Genomic DNA, 11,284 nt, shown 5'->3' with positions numbered 1-11,284 from the left:
ACATATGAAAATTGAAAGATCCTTCGCGGAAACGAAGTGCGAAAAAACAATCAAATTTCAGAAAGGAAAAAAAAACACAAAAAAAACAAAAAACGAAAAAAGATGAAAAATGTATTTAATTTTGGGAATTTGTTTTGCATCCAACCCCCATACCTTAACCAGAAGACATAGTAGAGAGAGAAAGGAGAGAGAAAGGAGAGAGGGCTTCTTCGAAGAGAAGAGGGGAAACGAATCATAGATACACACAGAAACCCTAGGACAGAGGAAACTCTGTTTCTTCGATCATTACATCTCAAGATCTCGATTGTTCATTCCATATAGGTAATCAATCTTTTATCTATTCATTTTCTTTCTTTAAAACAAAGTAAACATTTGGTTTCATGCATCTGTTTCTGTTTTCATCAAATCAGCTGGAATTGTTGATTAGTTTTGCGGACAATCGGACACATTTTATGCATTTCGTCGAATCATTGATTTTCTTCTTTTTAAATTTTATATAAATGTTTCCTAGGGCACTATTTATTATTTCAATTCAGAAATTGTGAGATTCATTTTGTGTTTCGATGCTGGGAAAATGTGGCAAAGGGTAATGAGCGGATGTATTTGAATCTCGGAAAGTTTTCGTTATTTGGGGCTGAGAAAACAGAAGCCTTCGCCTCAACCAACTGAGGCTAACAACTCAATTGTTTGGGAGATGGTATTCCAAATTTATCTTCCCCTTCTCTCTTTCCATGGTTTCCTTGAGAAACAAATAGAGGGTTTGAGTCTGTTGCGTATGGTGTTTAGGAGTTTGTGGCATCTTCTTTAACACAATAAGTGTTGTGGCCGAACCCACCAATTAATTTAGAGTGTTAGTGTACTTGGTTTTATTTCACGGAGAAAAAGAAACAGAAAACCCAGTTGGGTAGCAACTTTAGTTATGTTGTAATTTGGGTTTAGATATTATAGTGATCCATGTACTATTATGTAAATTGTTTTATTTTTTTAATTTTTTTTTATGATCAGCATACTGCACATAAAATTGGGTAGTTGTGAGAGTGATGTTGATTGAATGTATTGCCATGCTACATGGACTGGGATATGTGTGTTGTGTCATGTGCGTGTCCAGGTTTAGGGTTTGTCTGCCTTAAGTTATTGATTATTTTGATGTTTCCAGTAGGCATGTTCATAAACATAACCATTCATGTAACTGTGCATTATCTCATGTTAGCATGGAGAAGGATATAATTATAGTTATTACTTTTTTTTTCCCCCTTAATTTTTAAAAATAAGAAGACCTGCATTTTGCTTTTCCTATTTTCCTTGACCCATCTGTCTATTGGTTTGTCAACACTGTGCTTGCAAACTTTTCCCCCCTTAATAAATTAAATTTACTTCCCTTCTTTATCCATCATCTTGCACTATATTGGTTGACAGGGGCTGGTTGTGCTTCAGTGATGGCAAACTCCAAGAGTTCAAATATCAGAAATTTCATGTATTCTGGAAAGCATCCTTTGCTTCCTCCAAAAAGTCCATTTCCTAGCGTTTCCCCGTCATATGCAGATTACGTCCTCAGTCCTGCATTTGGATCAAAAACTGTTCAGAAGCCTAGAGAGGGAAATGCACATCACCAGCGAACTTCCTCGGAGAGCCTTCTTATAGAGGAACAACCTTCTTGGCTTGATGATCTCCTTAATGAGCCGGACACACCAATACGCAGAGGAGGTCATCGTCGTTCATCAAGTGACTCATTTGCATATGTGGATGCATCTAATGCTTCTAACATTGATTATGCAGCTCAAGACGAGTACAAATATCATCATATGATTTCTGCACCCTCTTGGGGATCTCAAGACTTTGATCCCCAAAAAGATTTGCGACATGCTTCATTATACACTGAACTGAACTTGGTGAAGCAGAAGAATAAGGCATGGGAGTCTTCTTTGAATAGTGTAAATAACATGAGCAGCCTTCCTTCTGTCAAGGATAACATTGTTCTTCAGAGTTCAGGATCATTATCTACACCACAAGAAGCAGATGGGTTTGCTTCTACTGCAAGCGAAAGGCAGGATCAGGTTGAATCTGGTCCGCATGATCCAAAGGCTTCTTCTGAGAAAAAAGACAATTCTAATGCTAAGCTTTATGCATCTGAGACGGATGCAAAACGCGCTAAACAGTACGTAGTTGATTAAATTTTTTTTTTTCTACACCCATACTGATTTACCTCATAGTAACATAGAAATATTATTCTTGCATAATCTTTGGTTGTCTTTTTGACCTGCATCTAGTTTTCTTTATCCAGTTTTTGCATATGTTTTCGAGTTGAAATAAACACCCACCCTCTATCTCACACTCACGATCATGGGTGGCTGCTTTATGAAAACTCTTAACCGTAGGTAGAATGCAAAGAATGTTGTTTACATTAACATTAGTATGACTACTGTTCCTTTAAGCTAAGCTTATGCGGTCAATTGCATATTAAATGCAAAGAAAAAGGGGAAAGCGGTTCAATGGAGTTATAAGGACACAGGAATGAATAGTCTCCTACGCCTGGTACACAATACATTGGCTGTATACTTGGTTGCTTGTGTGTAACTTGGTGCTATACGGGGATTAGGGATTGCATTCCCACATTTAGTTTGTTACAGTGCAACTTCAAGTGCATCCATACAAGCATACATTAATGCATAAAACTTGCATACAAAGTACAAACACATCACATTAGTATTGGAAGCATTTAAGGATGTAAATGGCTGTAAATGCACAAACCTGGTCTTAAATTGCAATATGTCAAACCTGTTTTGTTCTTAGTTTTCTTTTATTTTTGACATTTTAAGTCTTTTGTTCCGCCATATATGTTAGGAATTCCAGTTATGAAAAACTGGATAATCAAAATACTGTCAGTTGGGAGATCTGGGTTGTGGCTGAGGGGGTGGTAGGAAAATCTAGTAAAACTCCTGCTCTGGACCAGGTCAAAAACATTAACAGTTTTACAAGGAAGTTGGAGCGGTACTGTCATGATGTTTATTGCTACTGGGTTTACTTGAAATCTTAGATTTAATTGTATGCCTGTAGTTATACTGTTAGTTTCTTATAATACTGGTAGCATCTATTAGATAATAAACATTTTGTACTTATGCTTTGTAGGAGGCTTACATCGTTTAGGGATATTCCAATACCTGTATTACAACAAAATCACATGTCATTTCTTTTTGTTTTATATTTCCTTTGAATATGTGGCTCTTGCTTCTTTATTGCTTTAAGTCCAAAATTTGGGAAGAGGGTGAAGGATAGAAGAAAGGTGGTAATGGTAAAAGGGAAAGAGCTTTTCTAATCTTAGCTGTGAGTTAGAGAGGCATTTCCTGTCTTTCTATAATGTATAAAGGTGCAGGCTGCAACTGTGGTACTCTAGAGGGCCCATAATTGAGCACTACCTATTGTTCTGCTCTACAGCCTGCTCCTCGGAGTTGAGCCTGATGATTCCTTTAGTTTGTTGAAACTGCTAGCCATAATCTAGGTCATTACTATTATGCACATGCATCAGTGGTAAATTATGAATCAGAGTAGTTTAGATCACTTGGTATTATGCATGATGTTGACCAATATCCGGCCACTAGTATTGGACTGCGCAATAGCTTAGATCACCTGGTATTGTGCATGATGTTGACCGGTATGCGGCCGTTCATATTGGGCTGAGTAGCTGTAAAGCATTGTAAATTAAACGTACTACATAAGAATTAGCAGTGATTACTCTTAATTTGGGAAGACATTACAGCTAGAGGAGGAAAAGCTAAATGTTAAGTAGTATTTATCGTCCTTTTAGCTTAATATCTTGTACTCTCCTTAATATTAACAATTCTAATTAATATAGTTTAGTTTTCTGGAAAAAAGTGGAGGAAGACAGTTGAATGTGAAGGATCGAACTAGGACAGTCCTTTTTCTCTTAAAGGCATGAATCTAGGCTTGTTCATGTCCCAAGAGTAATTCACTTAAAGGGCTGTCTCCATAAGTTTGAGGGTTTAGATTGAGAGATGTGAATATGCTAACACGGAAAATCTTTAGATTAAAAAACTTTACTTTGAGGATGCAACGGCAAGCTAATGCATTTAAATCATAATTTGTCATTTTTATTATTTATACATAAAATATGGCAGTTCACTGTTTCAAGGAATCAAAACAAATTCGTAACTTTGAGAAATTCTGCAAATTATAATGTCAGTTTCCTTGTAACAGTTGTTGTTCATAATTCCGGAAACTGGATTGGTGTCTTCCATAATGGGAATATAAATTATACGTATGGAGACTGAAATACTTTTTACTGCAGGCAATTTGCTCAACGCTCACGGGTTCGAAAACTTCAATACATAGCTGAGCTGGAGAGGAATGTACAAGCTTTACAGGTAAGTGTCACCAGAAGCTTGAAGTACTGTATTTAAGTATTAAGATTGATTTGGTACTGCATTGAGTGGTTTTATGAAAATTTAATATTGTTCTTGTATGTGTTACTCTACAGGCAGAAGGGTCTGGAGTTACAGCCGAGCTGGAATTTCTCAACCAGCAGAATCTGATTCTGAGCATGGAGAACAAAGCCCTCAAGCAGCGCTTAGAAAGTATAGCACAGGAGCAACTTATCAAATACTGTAAGCTTCTACCTTGAACGTTCAGGTTTTGATAATCTGTCCATTTTTCTGCTTCATCTGTCTAGGAGAAAATGTTTGGAATAAAATCAGTTATGTGAAGGATGAAGCTCTTATCAAAATACATGGTAGACCCTATGACAGTTTGAGAATGATTGGAATCTATGTTCTAAAGATTTGGAGACACTTAGATAACATTAAGAAATGTTAGTATTCAGGATAATATTTCACCATTTTCTTAATAATGTTCTTAAAATATGTTCAATTTTTCTAAAAGGACTTTTTGACTTCCAATTTTAAACTACCTGATAGAAACAAATTCGAAAATAATTTTTAATTCAAGGAAACAGGCCTGGTCCCAAACATAATGAAGACATCACTCTAATGGGGCCTAAAAGTAAAATTGTAGGCTGGATACTTGATATGTTATGATTATGCTTAACTATTTATTACATTTGCAGTTTTAATTATCTGGTATAGGATGTAACTGCAGCTATAATTATCCTCTAGACTGATGGAAATTCAAATAATACAATATGAGGCCTAATGATATAATAGTCACTTTCTAGCAGACGTTTTATCTGATTAATGATAATACATTTTAAGGAGAATTTTGAAGTCATGATGTTTGCATATAAAAATGAATGTAAACATTCTCTCTAGGGCTTCCTCGCTGTACAGTTCAATGATTGGAACTGTCTATGTTTTAGGTTCTTCAAGGGCCATCCCTTTAAAAAAATTAGCCCTAACAGAAATTATTTGGTCATCTATACTGTACAGACAAATGCACTGTGTCAGATAAAAATGAGATGGTAATGACGGTACTTAAATGGTTAAAGATTTCCAATTTGGCAGATTTTTTATTTTTTATTTGCATAGATTATCCTTGAAGGCTTGAAGAACCTAAAAACTGGACGTTTCAAATCATTGTTTTCTTAGATGTGAACCCCCTCACTTAAAGGTTCCTGTACTATTCAGAACCATATGCTTTATTAGTTACAACATAGATGTACCTTCGTTTGTGGTAATGGTTGCCATATGGCAGGTTGGTAGATCTTGAGTAAACAACTGTGGCTGATGAATTGTTTTTCTTTATGAGTTTTTGAATACAATGATTTTTTTTGGGTCTGAGAATACGGTGGATGTTAATGTTGCATACTACAGTCTCTTTGGAAAAATGTTTATTCTGCTTCATGGAAGCATTGAATTGTTTTTCTTTATGATTTATTGAATACAGTGATTTTTTTTAATTTTTTATTTTCTGAGAATACGGTGGATGTTAATGTTGCATGCTACAGTCTCTTTGGAAAAATGTTTATTCTGCTTCGTGGAAGCATGGGTTTGCTAGTGGATGCATTGGCTCTTTCAAAATTATCCAACATAACAACAAACATATTTTAAGAAACAGTGAGACGTGTTGAAGATTTAAAAGGCTCGTTTATCTGAAAGGTTTTCACGTATATGCCATTTCATCGGCAGAACATTTTATTTAAACCCTTCTGATTGTTGTTCAGTACTTGTAAGGTCACTAAAGTATGTGTTTTAATATTCAGTGGAGCAAGAATTATTAGAGAGAGAGATCGGGAGGCTACGAGCCTTGTATCAGCAACAACAGCAGCACCATCAGCAGCAACAGCAACAGCAACAGCAACAGCAACAACCTTCTTCTAGCCACAGACGCTCTAACAGCAAAGACCTTGATTCCCAATTTGCAAACCTCTCTTTGAAACACAAGGATGCAAATGCAGGTCGTGACCCTGTAACAGGCACACTTCGCATATAGATGTGTAATGTAGCCAGAGCTGTCATTTGCCTCTACTCTTCTCCCATTGATATTGCCATGCCTGACCAAGTTCGTTGCCTCCCTTGTGCGGGATAAGGCTGAGCTATTCCACTCTTGGCGTCCTCTCTCTTCTCATTTTGTGCAATTTGATTTCACTGTTTATCACCCTTCTCTGTTAAGTTAATATTGGTGCGCCTGGTAGTCATTGGCCAAAGTAGTTCTACTTGGGGCAGGTGACTTACCGGAGGTGGTAACTCAAAACAGGTTCGGTATTTCAATCTTTATTGTATGTCTTACGTAATCATGATTCATAAATGTTGTATGTTCCATTTTTTGCCCATTGCAGATTTCAACATAGTACAAAAGATCTTTTGGGCTAATTGGATGTGCACTAGTTGTAATGCATTATGGTAGGAAAATGTGTACTCGTAACATATGTTTCAAATGAAATCTGTAGTTTCTTTGATTTTGTTCGTTAGTGATGAGAAATTGATTGGATGCACATTTAGCACCTTTTTATTTTTATTTCTATTTTTATCATATGTCACCTTTTTATTTGAGGAAAAAATATATATATTAGGGGAGGGACCGCTAGCTGTGGGACGGGGACTGCCGCTGTCATTGGGTGTTTTGGGGGCTGCTGGGTTTTTCCTCTTTAAAGGAGGGGGTGTAGAGAGTATTTGGGGGTTTCAATAGAATTCCCCTTCTTTTAATATTTGCTTTGCCATGATGCTAATTTCGTGAATGGTATTAATTCCTCGAATGCATCATTACCTCTTTCGTTTTCATTTAAACTTCACAGAAATATATTGTGTCCAGAAGATTTTTCCATTGAAATTTAAATTGTCAACCAGAAATTTATGTACTTATTATGATTATTATATATATAACATAATGATCAAGCTGCATCGCCAAGAAATAATATACGGATATACTACGTCAGCACTCAAATATGGCATGTTTCCCTTTTTGAAACAGAAATGAACTGTTTTTGACAGCTGGACTTATTTCTTAATTTTTATCTTATGCAATAAAATTACAAATTTGAAAAACTTGAGAAAAAGAACACCCCTACTTTTTTTCAGCCGTCATTTTGGCCGCAATGGTGAGTTCAGTAGTAAAAATGGGTACATTGGCAAAACAAAAAGAAAATCAGTAAACCACGAGAAAGAAATGTCCCATTTTTCAATCCATGACAAGGTTTGGTTTTAGTTTGTGCATTTCCCTTTGGACTCTCATATATATAGTGAAACGTCCGGGGAGAAAGACCACTAAGACATTCAAGTATTTCTGCAGTACTACAACACTAAAAATAAATAAAATTGAATCTAAAATCACCAATTTGCAGACTTTTTTTTTTAATCAGAACACAAATGCAAGGATCAAGAATGAAAAGAAAACTAAGGAAGGCCTTGATGTTGTTGCACTGTTGGGAAGTGTAGGGTACTCATCTGGAGGGGGCATGACACATTCATCACCATTAAAGGAAATTCTTCTAGGAAAAGTCCATCCTTCCCTGAAAGTGAAAATCCCAGGATCTTTGTGCAGTAACATCTCCGATTGAGCATTACCGCTCTGGCCGGACGCGAGTAACATGTCATTGTACGATTTGATCCCCCAGAACATCCCTGTATCATCTGGAAAAAAAGACAGCTCAATGTTCATTAAAACTACCCTAATGGGCAATAGCTAGAGTTTTGCATATGATGAAGAAAATGTTGGTGATTTTTGGTTTGTTGAACTTACTTATATTTCCATAGGCATTGAGAGGGTGGTAGTTGAAGCTGAACAACTGAGTTACACTCCTCAAGTTGGGGTGTTGAACGACTAAGCTCCAAGACGAATAGTTTTTAACAAAATTAAGATTAGTGATTGTAATCTTCACCCGCCAGTACTCCTTATAGCTTTGCTTCACATGCCAATGCACTCGAATCGGGCACATGTGCTGTGAACAAGTCACCAAAGGTGGCACTTCTTCGTTCTCCCGCGCTCGTGGAAGCTCCAACAGATGCGGAGATTTTTCACCAGACCTGCCGATTTTGTAAAACTTTCAGAAAAATTGCTTCAAATCATCAAAAATATGATGCCAATTTGCAAAGCTCCTAGTCAAAGAATAGACGACCAAGAGATGTATGTTACTTTAGGCATTTTGCTCCCGGCAGTCCTTGGCAGCCGCAGCTGCATTTCGGGCAAGGAACAATGGTACTATTGTAGAATGCAGACAAGGAAACACAGCATTTTGGAGAAGGTGATGCTCTGAACTGGGAGTACATACAGGTCACATTCCATGTCTCTACAATAAAACCACAAGGAATCATGTGTTATGCAGAAAATTAAACATTGTTTACTTCATTCATATTATTGCTACTCTTCTTCCCTGTGTATCCCTCCTTTCATTTTCAGTACTCACCTAGAGTTTGTACCCATCGGCGGCCATCGGGACTAGACCTAGTTGGTAAGACAAGAAATGCGTCTCCACAGGTATAACCAGGAATTCCGAGGGTGAAATTGGTAGGCATAACTTCTGTAATGTTGTTGGTTTTTCCAAATCCAACATTCATCTGGAAAGCAGATAGAAACTTGGAAGAGTCTTGGATCATGGAAGAGAGCTCCCCTCCCTTGCAACAATTGGAGAACTGCTTGTTGTAAGGGGCTCCTGGCAAAAAATCAATAATCACTGGCTGCTTTTTACAGCAGTGAGGAAGTTGTGGTGAGCTCCTGAACTTGGAGCAGTTTCCTTGCTCCATGGCCTCAGCTCCCCACATGTCCCAAATCACTTGATCATCATCTTTCCATATCCAACTCAATTTCCAACCAGGCCGATCCAGATGCCGGAATTGCTGGAAGTTGTATATTGATACCTTTATCTGAAATAAAATAATTATAGCCAAAAATCATGTAAAATTGACAGTAGTAATGAACACTGAGCTGCAATTAACTCATAATTAAATTCATTAAATCCTCCTAAGCCACACCACAATCTAGCTGCTGGTAACAAGTGGATTTAGAGTAATCTAAAAAGTATATATACTAGTTCATTGAATATAAAAAAACAAGGAATACATGTTGATCCTTTTTATCCACCATTTTATGGCAAGGATTGTAAAATTTAAATGGACTCACACTGATCTATCAAATGGATGGCTTGGGAGATGTTCTGAATAGACCAATAATCATTTTAGGTGGTTTTGAATTATTTTATAGAAAAAGTACCTCCTTCCCAGAATCGTTTAAAATCACTATTACATGGAGAAATGCTTCTTCTCATAATTAATTTTAGATCTCCTAAATTCACTTCCAAAAAAAGCCTAAATAAAATGTGAAGCGAAAGTTTCAAGGATCCAAATCCGCATTTTCATATCCTCAATAGTGATCGAGTCAATTAACACCATATCTAAATGATTTGGGTTTTTGCATTATATCCTTTTCTGGCCTAAAATCAGAAAAGAAACTAAAATAATTGAATCTTTGGCCCTCTGAGGGGCATGGCGGTAATTTAGGTGACAAAATAAAAAGTAGACAGAAGGCAGTCATGCAGAACACTGTGATCCATCCTGTCCCATCACAAATGGTCTAATTTTCAGTGTGCTGAGGTGGCGCACAGTGATTGGGTTTCTGAACCAATTGTGATGAGCTCAACGTGAACCTCGCCCACCATATCAGAATTAGACAAAAACAGTACGGCAGGGTTTGAAGGTTCATATCCTCGAACAAAACAAACATTTTGGAATGCAAAACACCATGCATACACACATAATAACTTCTTCTTTTCTTTTCTTTTTTAATTTTAATTTTAATTTTAATTTGTATGTAATATAAGAAAGTGATTTTGGGTTTGTTTTCTTCCATAGAGATTTCAATTGTAAGAGGGCTATTTGAGAATTGATATAAAAAAAATAATAACTAATGCAAAATTGATTGATGGGGTAAATTAACAAAAACTTACATCATATGTGCTCCCAGTTTGAAGCCGAAAATCCCAAGTGATGGTTATGTTGGCATAAGGATCTAATGAATCATACCCATCTGCATTTTCACCAAATTTTTATGCCATTAATAAATTACCCAAAACTTTGAAGAAATTAGAGAGAGAGAGAGAGAGAGAGAGAGAGGAATTTACATGATGATGAGAAGGAGGTGACAAGAGAAGAGATGAAAATGACGAAGAGCACAGCATTTGATCTTTGAGCACCAAACAGAAAGGGGGGGCTCATCATCTCTCCAAATTAAAACACCAAAATTTGGGATCAATGTTCTAATAAAACTTTCCAAACTGCACTAATTGCTATTTTTCTTTCACTTAATAAAACAACCAGTTTGATCGAAAAACGCATAAAAAACTCACAGATCACACAAATGTGCTTCACTGCCTACAAACATTATGACTAAATATATATATACATATAAATCCCATAGAAAAAAACAAAGAAGTAATATGTGTGAGATTGTATGCTCTGGTTTTATGTATGAATGTATATATATCTGTCTCTCTCTCTGAAGTCTCTAAAAAGATGCTCTAAAACAAAAAGAGAGAAAAGTAATTACCAAAAATTTTATAATAAAAAAGAAAAAGAAAAGAAGAAGATGGAAAAAAAGGAAAGAGGAAATTAAGAAATTATATTGCAATTAATGTTGTGAGAGAGGGTGAGACTGGTGTTTTCCAAATCTGGGTGCAATTAAGAGACAGACAGAGAGGGGGAGAGAGAGAGAGGTGCTTAGAATGCGTCTAAAAGTCTGTACATGAGTGAGTAGGTTTTTGAGTGTAAACATTCAAAGCTCACGCGTAATGCCATCCGGGGCATTTGGCCTGCCGTTTGGATTTAGTCATTTTAATTACCATTTTTCACTTGTATTTTTCCCATTTTTATTTCTTGCACTTCATGTG

At 36.4% G+C, this 11,284-nt stretch overlaps 2 protein-coding genes across 2 annotated transcripts; one reads left to right on the top strand and one right to left on the bottom strand.

Moving 5' to 3' along the window:
• On the top strand, nt 1-6,868 carry LOC103319039 (basic-leucine zipper (bZIP) transcription factor family protein). The gene is made up of 5 exons (XM_008220535.2): nt 1-321; nt 1,417-2,155; nt 4,304-4,379; nt 4,493-4,619; nt 6,170-6,868. Exons 2-5 carry the CDS (start codon nt 1,437-1,439, stop codon nt 6,397-6,399), a joined length of 1,152 nt encoding a protein of 383 aa, XP_008218757.1. The 5' UTR covers nt 1-321; nt 1,417-1,436; the 3' UTR covers nt 6,400-6,868.
• Nucleotides 6,869-7,660: 792 nt separating this feature from the next.
• COBL6 (COBRA-like protein 6 precursor) lies at nt 7,661-11,079 on the bottom strand. Its single transcript, XM_016791894.2, has 6 exons — nt 10,520-11,079; nt 10,346-10,425; nt 8,810-9,266; nt 8,539-8,692; nt 8,146-8,429; nt 7,661-8,036 (listed from the first exon to the last, which is right to left on the bottom strand). Exons 1-6 carry the CDS (start codon nt 10,614-10,616, stop codon nt 7,762-7,764), a joined length of 1,347 nt encoding a protein of 448 aa, XP_016647380.2. The 5' UTR covers nt 10,617-11,079; the 3' UTR covers nt 7,661-7,761.
• Nucleotides 11,080-11,284: the final 205 nt, after the last annotated feature.

Source organism: Prunus mume, linkage group LG2, assembly GCF_029339155.1.
Source record: "Prunus mume cultivar Tortuosa linkage group LG2, ASM2933915v1, whole genome shotgun sequence".
Lineage (NCBI taxonomy): Eukaryota > Viridiplantae > Streptophyta > Magnoliopsida > Rosales > Rosaceae > Prunus > Prunus mume.
This window is presented reverse-complemented; position numbering and strand designations above follow the sequence as displayed.